General features: G+C 40.9%; 1 protein-coding gene across 2 annotated transcripts; it reads left to right on the top strand.

The window, feature by feature from the left end:
• The first annotated feature begins 7,551 nt into the window (after positions 1-7,551).
• tmed1b (transmembrane p24 trafficking protein 1b) lies at positions 7,552-15,445 on the top strand. 2 transcript variants are annotated; one of them, XM_050043326.1, is made up of 5 exons: positions 7,552-7,838; positions 9,403-9,500; positions 9,602-9,796; positions 13,470-13,637; positions 13,744-15,445. In XM_050043326.1, the coding sequence occupies exons 1-4, from the start codon at positions 7,587-7,589 to the stop codon at positions 13,612-13,614; spliced, it is 690 nt and encodes a 229-aa protein (XP_049899283.1). In that variant the 5' UTR covers positions 7,552-7,586; the 3' UTR covers positions 13,615-13,637; positions 13,744-15,445. The 2 variants fall into 2 exon arrangements, with proteins under 2 accessions (XP_049899283.1, XP_049899282.1); XM_050043325.1 differs by having other exon boundaries at positions 7,556-7,838; positions 9,602-9,791.
• The last annotated feature ends 631 nt before the right edge of the window (positions 15,446-16,076 follow it).

The following is a 16,076-nucleotide window of genomic DNA, read 5'->3' as shown; positions in this document are numbered from 1 at the left end:
GGTAGAGAGAGAGAGGGTGAGCAGTGTGCATGTGTGAGTGTGTGTTTGTGTGGGACACTCCCTACGACTACTGAATATAGTTATCATCCCTCAGCTGACACTTCCTTTTCTCTTTCTTCAATTTCTCACTCCGTATGTGTCATGTTCTCTTAAGCGCTTTTGGTTTGTTTGTCTCAGTGTCTGTAGCAATTTTTAGTTTTTTTTTACTTGTCAGTTTCTGAGAAACTTGCACAATTGCTCAGTCTCGCCGTGCCATGCATTTGGCACTTTTTTTTTTAAACCCACTGAACCACGCCGTGTGATTTTAAGTGTTAGAATGGCTGTGGAGGCTAACTTGAGGGTGGGTCAAGTTGTTAAATTCACACCTTTGCTTTTGACCACTACTCACTGCTGCTACCACAGCCTTGCACACTATCACCCACGGTCTAACTCATCTGCACCCTGATGCAACAGTATCACTCTCACCCTGAGCTCACATTTACAGAGACCGTCAGGCTGCTACTTTGTAAAATATATTCCTCCACAAAAATATTTACGGGAACTCGTGGTTGCTATCTCGTTTCAGCGAAGAAGTGGCAGTGATTTACAATGACTAATGTATTGTAGAGGATTGGAGACGGTGAAGAAAACCGCAGCTCAAATGCAAGGCCTCATGAGGCAACACTTTCTTTTTCCATGTTTACGGTCACTGTTTTTTTCTTTTTTTTTCAATGATTGCTTCACTTTTTTTTTCTCTTCTTCCTTTTTCCCCGCATGTCTTTTAATCATGGGTGATTTATCAGTGATTGTTTTCTGTTTTTAGGTACAATGTCCTTTCCCTGCTCTGCTATGCTTGCAACATCCCACGAAAGTCATCCCACATCACGATATGTCTGTGGACAGCTGAGTAGAAATACAGAAATGTGGGCAATCTGTGTTATAGTTTTTTTTTTCTTCTTTTTTGCTCTTCCTCTGAACCAAGTACTGTGAGACATACTTTCATCTCCCTCTCTTTATCAAACATATCTTTTCATATGTGCTTATGACTTTGCATGTTTTCCTATTTCCCTGCAGTTTAAATGTAAAATGTATTAAAGGTCCAATAAAGTATTTTGATTCTAAAAAAGCGATGATTCACACTTTGTAGAGAGTGAAACTTTTTTTTCTTTGCTGTAGGAGGGGGCAGTTTGACATGATAGACTCCACATGTTGAAACTACACTACATACACTTTGACTTATTTGCTACCCACACACTTTAACACACAAACATGCACGCACACACACACACACACACACATGCACACTGTGTTCAGTGGAGATAAAGAGTCAGGGAGGACAGACGGAAGTCTACAGTCGGTTATTTCTTGATAAATGCAGTTATTGAAAGAGAGAGAGAGAGGCGGACCTGGACATGTGTGGAACCCCAGAAGTAACTTTTTACATAATTAACACACACACACACACACACACACACACATACACACACACACATTAAATAGCACATAAAATAAGAAATTTAAAAAAAAAAAAACCTCTTCTCATACTCTCAGTGGCTTTCTATTATCTCCTCACTTTCCTATCACATGTTTAGTAATTATCTATTTCCTATTTTTGCCAAATAACATTTCCCATACTGCTCTCGATTCCCTTTTACAAACACACACACCCCTGCTTATATTATTTTTTTTTTTTTAAAGATTTTTTTAGTTTAAGCATGAAGCGGGGAGAGCGGCACGATGGTACAGTGGTAAACACTGTTGCCTCACAGCAAGAGGGTTCCTGGTCAGTGTGGGATTTCTCCGGGTACTCCAGCTTTCTCCCACAGACCAAAGACATGCAGATTGGGGACAGGTTAATTGGTCACTCTAAAATTGTCCGTAGGTGTGAATGTGAGTGTGAATGGTTGTCTGTCTCTATGTGTCAGCCCTGTGATAGTCTGGTGACCTGTCCAGGGTGTACCCTGCCTCTCGCCCAATGTCAGCTGGGATAGGCTCCAGCCCCCCCGCGACCCTCAAGAGGATAAGCGGTTAGAAAATGGATGGATGGATGGATGGATGAAGGGGGGAGAGAAAGAGAGAGAGGATGACATGCAGCAAATGGCCACAGGCTGGAATCAAGTCTGTGGCTGCTGCGGCAAAGACGTCGCCTTCGTATATGGAACACCTGCTCTACCCACTAGGCCACCAGGTGCTCCTGTCCTGCTTATATTCTTTATACTTCTTTGTTTCTCATTCATAAGGTATTGAGACTGATGTGCTGGTGCAGAGGACAAAGGTTGTTCAGGCCGTGGGTGTCTGACATTCGTACAAAAGGAATGCAGACAAATGATGTGTGTTGCAAACTGCATTCTCAGTAGGTGAGCGGCTCAGAGAATCAGCCGTCACTGGCATCCCTTTTGCCTTCACGGTCTGAATCTGCAGGGATGAGGCTGCTCAAGCTCGTGGGGAGGAGGGCTTGCACTTCAGGAAGAGCACAGGTGTAACTAATAACATTAATGATAAATCCATTCCATTCAGGTATCCCAGTAAGCCTTTAAAGTGAACCAGCAAGATTAACACCAGGGCCAAGCCTGGCTGTGGTTCAGCTAAATGACACGATGCTATTACTAATGTCACAGCTATTGTCCAGGAGTCAATAATTCACCCGGGGGAATTCCACTAATAAAACAAAAATGCTTGCGTCACAATTGATCTATGTCAAAATTACAGCTGTGTGATACTTAACCTGCCGCTAATGACACAAAATGAGGATGGTTTGTAAGTGTTTAATTACTGCTTAGGTAAACTGTGTTAGAGGACACATTCAAACTTCCCTGTAAATTGTTAACAAATAATAGCAGCTGAATTCCATTTAGCTGCTTCACCAACACATTCTCACGCCAACCTTGTCACATATTGACATTTGGTCATGGACTTTCCACGTCCACATACGATGTGCAAGGTACCCTGGGTGCGTTGGCTGTTGATTTTCTTGGACACTGTGTCAAGTTTTGCCTGTTACATTGTCTCCTTTGAAAAAACACTTAAGTTTTCACAGGAAATTTACCATTTACATACAGTCTCTTTAAAAATAAACGCACTACACTGGTACAAAACTGCAATTTGTTTTTTCCTTCAACAACAAAAACACACGGTTAGGTTTAGGAAAAAAAGGACAGGGTTTGGCTTCAGAATGTTATGGTGCGTGAACACTGCTCTCTCGGGTGAAAGTTGATGTTTATTGGACCCATCCAGCACCCCTCCAGCCTGCCCCAGTTGGACTCTCGCTGTCTTAACTTTCGTCCTTTGCCCACCTTGTTTCCCCCTGACGGTGCTGACTATAACGGCAACCGGCCGCGTAACATGCCAACATTAAAGGGTTCTTTTTTTTGTTGGTTTCTGACGCTGCAAGTCACTGCTTCACTATCATGGCTTACCAGGACTAAGCCATTGTTCTTGTTATTATCAACACCTCTGATTTTCCCACAATGTCCACGTTTATATGAACAAAATTTTCATTTTTTTTCTGTATTCATAAAAAGATTCCTACTAAGCTGTTAAGATGGCAAATGAAATGAATATTCCACTGATATTCTCGTTTACATGCAGCCTTGCTTACTGCGATTGGTGTGCCATAACATGTCGTTTATCACGTTACAATATGGAGAAGTGGAAAAATTTTGCTTCTTTGAATCAAAACTGGATTTTTTCCCACTGTTTTCCACAGACTTGTTGCTGTGGGAACACAGCTTCCCTCTTTCATTCCTTTAACCACCCTCTTGGAAAGTTTGGCATTGTGATAGTTGCATATATCCAAAAACCTGTTAATGTTTAGAAGTAGGTGTGTTTCTACTTCCAAACAGAAATGTGGGCTTTTCTTTTGAGTATGCATCTCTACCTTAACCTTGTATCTGTCTGTTTAAAAAATTATAAATCTAGCAGGATGAATAAACCAATTGATGAAATCATTCTGTAATCTCCAAAACCTGCAATAAAGTAATATAAAAAAAAAAACTTGTATCTGTCTGCTATTTGGATTGTGTACAATGCATCCATGACAACACACAGAGCTGACTGTAATCCGGCAAGAGGCCGTGTTTCGCAAGCAGCTGTTAAATTGAGATGCATATTTTGGATGCACTGTATGTCCAAAGAATGTTGCTACAACCTGAATAAAATCCCACATGTCTGATTCAGAAAATGATTAATTCAGAAAAAGGCCTACAAAATCCAAATGGGACATGCTGATTGCATGACCTGTATCAAATTCATAATATTGTCATATCCGGAAAAAGTGGAATACTTGTGTGCATGTAAACGTCACCAATGAGTCGTTAGAATTTCTGCTGTAAAAAAAGGCCTGATTAATTTCTGTCATGCAAGACATAGTGACTGAGTGAGCGAGGGAGTGATTTTGTACACAGCTTGGGAAAACTGTTATGGACACACTCCCTTCAGTACAAAACGAAATAAGACATTGTTTCAGTATGATGTTACTGATTCCATTACCAGGAGTCAATGACCAGCACATGCCAGTTGTGTCTCGTTGTCACAACCACGATATAGTCACGTCAAAAACCACAGTCAAAAATCCCCAAGCTGTGGTGTAAACTGTGTGTACTAAAAAAAGCATTCATAAACTGTGCAAACTCAGTACTTTCATTTTCCTGTCAGGACCCTTTTCACAGCGGCAGCTATGAAAATGAGCCATGGCTAGGTTTGTTTTAGGTGGGCTAATTAGCAAGCATTGACAATATTTACTGTTACTGTCTCTGCTTTCTAGCCGACAGACCTTCCCATCATTAAGTTGATTACCTGCAGCTGTGTCTGCCCTGCTGTGATATGTAAAAATGATCAAATGGATATGTACTGAGTGGAGTGCAAAAGTAGCGGCAGTATGTGTTTGACACAAGACACAACAACTGAAAGCATTAAATTAACTCTAATGAGTGTTTGCATCCTGTGAAAGTGTGTGTCTACTGTAGTAAGTGCATGAAGGAGGAACTATCAAGCGTAATAAGTAAGGAAAGGAAGGCCTGCGTCACCTTATTTCTCCCCCCAACCATAACTAAATCTGAGATCATAATAAACAGGCTTCCTCGGAGTCTGACGGGGTTAAGGAAAGGATCATGCCCACAATAGGCCAGCTCCCCCATAAGGCTCTGTTGCGGCCCAGAGCTGGGTCAACATCAGTTACAATATACAAGATGTTGATGTTCATACTAGTAGCCACACGCTAACTCGCACAAAAGGGCTTCCCCACCCTGGTTCAAACCCCCCATCTTGGGTTCAAACCAGGAACCCTCTTGCTGTGAGGCAACTGTGCTAACCACTACACCACTGTGCTGTTTTAATGTGTTATGTGCAATATCTACACATGCCAGGTGATTCATTGTTCTTCAGATAGGCTGGTTGTCCTTTTCCCTAACAAGGACAAATGTTTGAATTTGAAGGGGTGCATTGATTGTACAGAACAAAACATTTACAGGGAACAAGCCCTCTCAAGTTCAGGGGAGACTCATGGGTACCCATAGAACCTATTTTCATTCAGATATATTGAGGAAAGAGTTCAAGGGACCCTTTTGAAAATGGCCATGCCATTTTTTCCCAATAATTTAGCCTAACTTTGGAGCATTATTTAACCGTCTTCCAACAAGCTGACATGGATGGTGCCGATGGATACCTTAGGTTGTCTAGTTTTACAAGTTACCATGCACTGCAGCTTCTTAAAGACAATAAAGTCAAAGTTCAGTTATTTTTGTTGGGGGAGACGAGCAAATGGCAAAGCTTTTACTTACTTAAATGCACACTTTTGACATGGCCCCAGTACAATTGGTGGCCCTCCCACTCTGGAAAATAACTGGAGACCTATATTACTATCTAAGAGGGTGTGATGTATACTCATTTTTGAGCTAGCAGGAAGTAAGTAATATCTTGTGAACTTAAACAACCTAAGGCATCCATTAGTACCAACAATGTCACCATAGCTTGTTAGGAAAGTGGCTAAATAACACACACCTATCCATTAGGCTAAATCTTTTTATGAGGAAACAGGCACGGCCATTTTCAAAGGGGTCCTTAGAATTCTCACCTCAAGATATCTTAATGAAAATGGTTCTACAGGTAACCACCAGTCTCCTCTAAATTTGAGAGGGCTTGTTCCCAGTAAATGCCTTGCTCCTTACAATCAATGCACTCCTTTGAATTAAAGCTGTATATTTGTCTTTCTTAAGGAGAAGGACATTCAGCTTGCATATCACCTCTGACATGTATATGTAACAGGGTCAATTATACAGCAGTGATATGTGTGACGAAATCAAATGTACATTTGTAATATTAGGAATTATAATTACACAAAATTAGTTTCAGTTACCTGACACGCTTAGGCCTCCATAGTCAAGATGTGGAGTGTTTGATAGTCAGTTTCTGTACCCCTACGTTCACCTTTGGAGGGACCCAACCTATAAAGGGGTACCTCCTGCCTTACCTCTCCCCTTTTGCTGTTGTACTCCACGGGAGAGGTAAGCGACATTGCTCTTGTAGTATTTTTTTTTGTTTTGTTTTGGTGCTGTTAAGCTATAGGTTTTTCAGCCTGAACTTATTGTATAATATGCAAACATTTCCTTGTGTCACCTAATTTGTGTAAGGGCTGGAGTTATATGGTCGTAATTGACGAAGGATTTTGTTTTTACCTCTTGCTGTCAGGTATATTTTCTGTGTTTTATTGTACTGAATTGAATGTAACATGGCCGCCCTTTTTGCTGTTGTACTCCATGGGAGAGGGGCTTGAGTTGTATGGTCGAAATTGACAGAAGATTTTGTTTTTACCTCTTGCTGTCAAAGCTGTCAGGAATAAAAGGAGGTCGCCTCCAAACATATCCACGTTCTGGGCCTCTTCATATCAACACAACACAGACAACACTAGAGTCCACCAGTTACATAATGATACATACGATATTAAACAGGATTGTGGTACTCACATTTTTAACTCTGCTGGTATTGTGTATGCACATCAGCAAATTTGTAATATTAACTGTAAAATAAGGAACCAAAGTGTATCATTATGCAGTTCCTTAACTCTAATATTGACACAGTTTTCGCTTATGCTTCAACAGCATATGTGAATTCCAGCATACGTAAGAGCAGATGTTTTGGTTTGGGGGATTTTTCAGTGGCTCCGTGTGGTCACCCCTATGAAAGTTTTCTGGAGGCCCCACTGACTATAGGTTGCACAGTTCATTAAAGTTTATTCAACAAGTTTGTTTCTGAACAGCTGCTTCATAACCACAAAAGATGTAGCTGCAAAGTAAAATTTCCCATCTATATCTGATGCACCTGCAAGACAGAATTTTCACAACCTGGCAACCCAGCTGTTGTTCTGATTAGCGCTATCGACATATACTAATCTGAAAAACATAACCACATTATGATTTAACCTTTAAATGACGCCATCAGGTACTGAATGATCCTCCATACAGTGGCACCAGGTGGGGGATCATGGTTTCTGAGTGAACACCTCAGCCCTGCAGTGATTGGAGGAGTATTGCTACTCTTCCTCCTCTGATTGGCTCGCAGCATCGTCGCCTCCAGCCAATCGCGTCATCGCAAAGTTCTGCTGCGGAAGAGGGATGCAAAGGAGATGGCTGAACTTAGATAGCCCTGTGTGTGGAAATATCTTCACCATGGACCTTCTCCGGAGGAAAGAGGCGAGCGGAGGGCGACTGCTCGTCCTCGCAGTAGTGTTGGGGTGGTGTTTAGGGTCTGTGAGCTGTTTCGGACAGAGCTTAGACAGCGAGTTTACGTTTCTGCTGCAAGCCGGAAGATCCGAGTGTTTCTTTCAGACAGCAGTAAAGAATGGTACGATGGAGGTCGAATATCAGGTAACTGTGTGTGTGTGTGTGTGTGTGTGTGTGTGTGTGTGTGTGTGTGTGTGTGTGTGTGGTCACACATAATCACTCACTGTGTTCACATTTACATGCTATATGTTGAAGGTTTACACCAGCGATACAGGGACACGCTAATGGCTAACATACCGTTATCCCTTTAGCTAGCTGACATGCTGGTAGTCTATGAGCATACCCTATAACTGCAGTTAATGACAGCTTCCTCCATTAACTTTATATCGTGGGAGTAAACGCGACAAATATAATAACCGCGTGACTGTAGCTCACATTTTCCAGAAACCGTGAATCAAAAAAAAAGTCCACAACTTCAAATTAAACTGTATTTATCTAGTAACAGCAGACTGCAATCAAATAATGACTTCCCGACAGAGATGACCACACGAGCTTCACACACACCCACACACACACACCCACACAGATCAGAGATAGCAAAATACTCCACAGGAAATGAGATAATACACACATTGCTCGTGCCAAGTTTCAATGAGTCACTATGTGTATGTAACTATGTCTGAAAGTTTCAGATCCTGGTAGCCTCTGATCATCCAGCAGGTTGTTCCTGCAGCAGACCAGGAAAACTTCGACACTATGAGAATTGTAGTTTCCTGGTAGCAGACAAGTTTTGGGTGAACTGAGTGGGCGAGGAGAGGGAAACCAAATGGCTGTTGTCTGGCATTTCATCAGACACTACTTTCAGCTATTCAAAGGTCAGCAGCAGAATGTTAAAGTCTGCTGACAGTGCTCATTTACTGAACAGGATGCACGCTCATTAGAGTTAATTTAACACTTTTGAGTGGTTCTGAGCAGCTGCCCCCCCCCCCCCCCCCCCCCNTTCTGAGCAGCTGCCCCCCCCCACCCCCCCTCTGTTTGCACAGGGAAGTCAACAGTCTACCACTGCAGCCAACAGATATTTTCAAAATCCAATAATCTGCAGAGTATTTATTTTCCATTAGTCATGAAAAATGTCAGAAAATAAAGAAAAATGTCCACCATAATGTCCCAGATTGATTGTTGTGGCCAAAAACCTGTCCCAAATCCAGATAAAATCAATTTACTGTTACTGAAGGCAAAGAAAATGAGCTAGAAATGCTAAAAGTGACTTTGGAGCGTTTTTTAATTGTTTCAGCTCTACTTCCAGTACCACATAAAACAATTAAACACTTACTTACACAGGGACACGTCTTGTAATGTAAAGTTCTAGCCTATTAGTCAGTGGTGTGTTTGTTAAGTGGGAGAGTCTCAATCCAAAAGACAACAGTACACTCTCTCTTAAAATGCACACATAGTCTCTCTTGGAAATGTTTGACCTGGGGCATCCTGGTGGTGTAGTGGTTAAGACGCACACCATGTGACTACAACGTGCCTGTACCACCCAAGCTGGGGACCTTTGGTGCATGTTATACCCCTGTCTTTCTTCACATACAGTATTTTTCTGTCTTTATCTCTTTTGTCATTATCTAATGAACAAACATAATCTCAAAATCTTCTTCTTGTGAGCTTGTTGCTCAGTGTGTGTTTGTATTTGTTTGTGCACATCCAGGTGATAGCAGGTGCTGGTATGGATGTTGACTTCACCGTCATCTCTCCAGAAGGCAGCCAGCTTGTATTTGAGTCTCGACGCTCTGACGGAGTCCACGTGTCAGTGCGACCTCACTCAATCTTCGATTATATTTCATATTACCGAGCCAGCGGTGTTGGATCTGTCTGTTTATCTTTGACTTCATTTCCTGTTGTTCCAGGGTGGAGCCCACGGTGGAGGGAGACTACGAAATCTGTTTTGACAACAGCTTCAGTCGCTTCTCAGAGAAGATGGTGTTCTTTGAGATCATCATCGAGGGTCAGGGAGGAGATGTGGGTGGAGATGAAGAGTGGCCGGGATTAGACGAGCCTGATGGAAGCCTTCTGGAGTACAAGCTGGAGGACATCCGGGTGAGGTGTTTGTTTGGTTTAAGAATACATTCAAAAAAGGAAATCTAGTTCACTGTGCAGCTGAACTCTTAATAACCCCCTGTTGTTGACACCAATGTTCACACAACGTCCAGGGAATAAGAGGAGAAATAGCTGCTGTGTAGGTGCAACACAGAGCAGATATATCATGTTTTAACTAGACATGAATTATATGAAGACAATTTAGTTCTGTCCTTGCTCTTGTAGTTCTCGTCTCTGGACCAAATACCATCATTAACGCTTGTAAACAGTAGTGGCAGAGCTGGGCAACTTTAAGTGGAGTAGCCAGGATTGGATATACTCTGGTGCCCGATCATTGAGAGCCTTGTATGCGATTAAAAGAACTTAAAAATGAATTCTGACAGAGACAGGAAGCCAACGCAGGGAGGCCAAAATAGGTGTAATGTGTAAGGATCGTTCTGTTTTGGTCAGAAGGGTAGCTGCTGAATTTTGAATGATTTTGAGCTGATGTATAGATCGATTGTTTAGGCAGGTTAACAAGGCATTACAGTAATCACGGCGAGAGAATATAAGAGCATGTATGATTTTTCTCTGTGTTACTTAAGGACAGAAGTGACCTACATTTGGAGATGTTCCTCAGCTGGTAAAAACAAGACTAGACTACTTTATATACATGTTGCTCCAGGGTCAAATCACTGTTCAGAATAACACAGAGGTTTTTTACACCAGAGTGAGGGGGGCTGATGAGTGGCTGAATTTGCTTTTGAGATATGTTCAGGGCCAATGATGAGAACTTCTGTCTTTTCAGAGTTGAATTTTAAGACGTTTTGGGACATCCAACTTTTTATATCACACAGGCAACTATGAAGAGATGCTATTTTATTGGTGTCAGAGGGTTTAAAAGACAGATAGAGCTGTGTGTCATCTGCGTAGATATGGAAAGATAAGTTGTGATGATCTGTTATCTGGCCCAGGGGCAGCATTTACAGGGTGAACAGAACAGGTCCCAAAACTGATCCTTGTGGTATACCATGTTTTAGCTGAGCACTTCTTGAGGAATATTCCCCAACAGTGACAAAAAGTTTCCTGTTGGTTATACGTGAAGAAAAGCAGTCCAGAGCGGTTTCAGTAAAACCTGCCCACTCTTTCAGTCAGTCTATAACACTGGAATGGTCAACAGTGTCAAAAGCTGCACTGAGGTCAAGCAACATTAACACAGAACATGCACCGGAGTTTGCAGCCATCAGTAAGTCATTTGTGACTCTTAGGAGCACAGTTTCTGTGTTGTGCAGCTTGCGAAAACCACACTGAAGTTTTTCAAATACATCGTTGTTGTTGAGTGTATGTAATAGTTGGTTCAGCACTACCTTTTCTAGGATTTTAGATACAAAGTTGAGTTTGGAGATAGGCCAGAAATTTTTCCAAGTCTGGGGGATCTAAACCAGGTCCCTTCAGTAGTGGTTCAACAAAGACAGTTTTGAAAAGATCAGTTACGACTTCAGATGACAGAGAACTCTTGATGATAGTCAGCAGTGCAGGGCCGAGTGACTCTATTGTGTCTTTAAACTGATTTATTAGGATAATATCAAGGGGACTAGAGGAGGGATTCATGAGTGACACAGTTATCTTAAGTTCCTGCAGTGATAGTGGTCTGAAGCAATCCAAAATAAAGGGCAATTTTAGGCACCTACAACACATAACTCAACACAGATTAAATAATCTATACATCCAACACTTTCTTCTAATTCCTGCAGGTAAAGTAAGAAAGAAACTTACACTGTTGTTACGAAATGCATGTGTCCCAAGGTACAGAGTATTTACTGCTCTGAGAGCAGATGTTCAGCACAGCGTATGGTGCTCAGCAGCACTATAAGGCCTGGGATACACTACTATAGTACTCTATAAGGGTTACTGAGACACAGACAGATACGTAATTAAACTTTTTTTTTTTTTTTTTTTTAGTCAAAGTCCGATTACATTATATGTAACCAATAAATACAATAAACATAACATGTCACAGCAAAGCTAACCAAATAAATGCTCATGAGATTAACTGCTAAACTTACCAAGCCATGACGAATGTCTCTTTATTAAAGACAAGCTAATTGTGATTGATTTTAATAAAGCTAATGTAATCAAGTTACTGTAATAGTATGTCTAAAATGGCAGCAAATGGAAGTATCCTAAAGCAGAGGTTGGAGTGTGTTTGCTGTAATGTTTTTAGGATTATAAAAACAAGCCCCTACTAGGAAGCCAGGTGGTAATGATACCACTGAATTACTATTTGTAATAAAACAGAATGTGCTATCATACATTAATGAGCAGTGGGGAAACACCTGGACACTAACATTAGGTCGGCATTGTGCATGACAAAAAAATATTGTCTCCAATTTTCCTGATTAAAAAATATTCAAAATATAATTTGAATTAAATTGGTTTGACTCAGAATGTCAAAATATTTTTTTTGTGCCGCCTGCCTCCAGATTTGTTTGCTCTAAACTTTGCTAAAAATGATACAGTCATGGATGGAGTAATTAAAGGCGCCGAAAAGCAATCTGCCTTCTGACATTATTATCTTACCTGTAATCATTTGTTGGTTTACTAGACCGTCACTGCCCAGCTGTAAAGTCTCCAGAGGCGCTCATGGGTGTGCACCTAAGTGGGTGTGTGTACAAACTTAAAATGCGCCCCAGGTGTGTTGCATCTGTACAGAAATTGATCCACTTCTTAAAAAAAAATAAACATTCTGCCCAAGAAAAATTCCCCAAAAAGGCAATAACGACTGCAGCTGATTTTTGTCCACCAGCTATTAAGCCTTCTTGATAATTCGGCTGTTCAAAGGATGAGGCTAGCATTATTTTGTGTGTTTCATATTGTCAACAAATCCCATGAAAATACCCAAACCAACAATCCACTGATCCTACTAACGCGTATCGTCTGTGTAGCCAAAGCCTGATATTTATATTGTATCCCTCTGTGCCAGAGAGCTTGTTGTTGTCCAAAAAATGATAAAAAAAAACACATCAGTGAGCCTCATTGTTACACTGCGTGACATGTTCCTGCATCATGATGAGGAAATGTACTGTTGGTTATTTACAGTCAGTCCCAAATACGCCGTCCTGTTGCCGTAAATACTCACCAGAGCATATTAATCCAGGGCTGAAAATAGACTTCTTCTTCTTCTTAGTAATGTTTGCTGAAAACTACAGTGGCCAGCCATGCTGTAAATCATTTAGACTCATTTTGAAACTATAAATCTCTGGCCCGTTGTTGTTTTGTCTTTAGGAGGAACAAATTGAGCTTGAGGCAGAGTGCCACAGACAGGTTGAGGAAGTGGGAAAGTATTGAAAGACGCAGTCTTGGTTTTGGGATCTGCTGACATTATGGAAAATATAAAATACGTCAGTTGTAACCTTTAACTAAGATGTGTCTCCTAGAAGAGTCCTACCAGCTAACAGCAGCTGGAAACACTCAGCTGCTCTGTGGGTCAGGCTAGTTAGACACAACCACAGTGATGGTTGCATGACCCAATATTATGGTTTGCCAGCCGACACAGTTACCACGACCTGCAACAGAGGATGTGTCGATAGTGATTGAAAATTCTGTGTACTTTTGTGACTGTTTTCTATGTACTTTTCTGTCATTACAGCCACCACTTTTTTTTTTAAATACCCACAACTTTTCTTGCAATTTCCTCAGGAGTCCATGGACTCTCTGCACAGACGCTTGGAGCGCAGCCGGCAAATGCAGACTGTGTTGCGGGCTTTTGAGGCACGGGACCGAAACCTTCTGGAAGACAACCTGTGGAGGGTCTCATTCTGGTCCTGCGCCAGTGTGCTGGTGATGTTGTGTGTGGCTCTTACCCAGGTAAACGAAGCACTGACACACTACACAGGGGAATATGGCTATTAAACCGGTAAAAGTTTTGGCTAATCAACACCATGCTGTCTGTGTTTATTTCTCCATTTCCCAGGTCTACACTGTCCGTAAACTGTTTGACGACAAGCGGAGGGTCTGGACATAAAGGGATTATTTCGTCACAATTAAAGACAGCCTTTGAAGAAGAACAATTCAATACAAGATGTCCAGCTGGTTACCCGTTCAGATTATGCTCCAATATCTTTTCTTTGGTCTGTGTGAACACCAGCATTCAACACCAGTTTCAGTGGATCTTATTTTATTTCCAAAATCTCATTTAAATCAGTTTGTGAGCAATAATAACATACTATGAAGTCATGAAGGGTAACCAGATGAGGAAGTAAAACTTGGTTATTTCATTTCATTAGTGCCTTTAATGCCAAATCTCACCACAAACCAATGAGGAAATGCATTTTAAAGGCACTGCCCGCCTAGAACGATAACCGTTGTAGTATAGGTGTCCTTTGTTTCTGAAACTGACAAGAGGTTTTAGGAATTTTTCATTAAAGGTTCAATTATTGTTGCTAAAGGTTAAAGGTCGGTTAAATGACACACCTGAAAAACTGATCCACAGAACTCCGAGTCTGCTGGTTTACAAGGGAGAACAGTGTGCAATAGTGTTGTTGGTGTATTTTTCCTGACAGTTAAAAGGGGACCTATTGTGCTTTTCCTTTCTTTATGGTCATAGTTCCAGGTATGCTACAGCAAGTGTTTACATTACCCAATGCTACATGTAGCTACATGCTTACATCGGGCTGACATGTAAGCTTGGGCACTAATGTTGTTCGTATCAAATTCCTGCTGGAACGTGTCCGGTTGTATTTAGAAGCTTTTATTGGTGGCTTTTCATGGTAGAAAGTGCTGCTTTTCTCTGTTAGCTGCTACATGTAGCTACACGCTAACGTCAGAAAACATGTAATCTTGGTTACTGACGTTAATTTCTCCCTGATTTCAGATCATTTTCTTGCTTGAGCAGGTTTGGTTGATTTGGTTATGGTGATTTTTCATGGCAGAAAATGCAGACACAGAAACACTGACCAATCAGAGCAGACATGGCTTTTTCGGGAGGCAGGCTTAAGAGACAGGAGCCAAACATAGCGTTTCAGACAGAGGGTGAATACAAGTGTTCCAGCATAGACAGTGTGAGGAAAATACAGTGTTGCTTGACTATCAAAGCGTGTAAACATGTTTTAATAAAGGCCCAAAATGCAAATATGAATCTGGAAACAAGCACAATAGGTCCCTTTTAAGATCTTTCCTTTAAATCAGTGATTTGTCCAACTGACCAGGTGTTTCCTTGGTTACACCCGTGTTAATGCTGAGGGTTTTTTTTGAGATGTTACTGACTTCTTTTCGCGTGCCAGTTCAAGTCCATGCTGACAAATAAGAATGTAGAATAAGAAGGAGATGTGATTTGCAGTGTGATTGCCAGTAATGTACAATATGTCAGTACTCTTCCAGATAAATACGTATGTGTATGTCAGTTCAGACATGTATCAGGATAATTCAGTGTGAAGGTACTGATTGTTAGATGTGTGTTTGTGTGATTCTGGCTTCGATTTTCGACATGATCAGCTTTCTTTATTTTTCAGATGTATGTTTGTGATAACAGAATGTGACATTTTGATTCTGCTCAGCCACTGAGTGTGTTTTTTTAAAAGTAAGAACAGGCATTCATTCATGTTCTATAGAGTAAGTAAAATCAGGTTTACATGGGAATCACTGATATTAATAAATGCATTTTTTTACACAGGAAACACTTGGTGTGAGTCGTCTTTGATGGATTCAAAATGGCAATACACAGAATAATCTTTAAATGTGTCTGTGATGATTATATCGTGAATGTTAATCATGAGAAGCTGCCACATTTCATGATCAAGTGACACAGCTTTAAACCCCAAGAAACACTATTTATTTCGTCATTTTTTGTATCTCTTATTCAAACTTAATTTAACATAACCCTGCTGCCTGAGACCAAGCATGCACAGACACACTTTATTTCTGCTGATGTAGCTCCCCCTAATGTCTGACCTTAAAAAGCATTTTCAAAAACAACTGACATTATCTGACATTACGTTGAAGTTGGTGTAAAGGTTAAATACCAGGTTTATTTGATCACATACTTTAAGTATCAGCATAATTTAAATGCACTTGTCGGTGAGCAGAAATACTTAAAAAAACAAAACACTGGATTTGAAACTGTCAAATTTCCAAGTTACATTGAGGCAGTTCTGCTTTATAATGCTGTGTAAGCCTGCCAGAGAAGAGCCTGGATCTAAATTTGTAGTTCGTAGTCACAGATGACATTATATAGTATCTTATGAGTATAGAAAAAACATGCATGAGGATTGTAAATTACTTTATTCTTTAGTCTTGAAGGAAGAAATA

The sequence above is a fragment of the Epinephelus moara genome, chromosome 5 (genome assembly GCF_006386435.1).
Source record: "Epinephelus moara isolate mb chromosome 5, YSFRI_EMoa_1.0, whole genome shotgun sequence".
Lineage (NCBI taxonomy): Eukaryota > Metazoa > Chordata > Actinopteri > Perciformes > Serranidae > Epinephelus > Epinephelus moara.
This window is presented reverse-complemented; position numbering and strand designations above follow the sequence as displayed.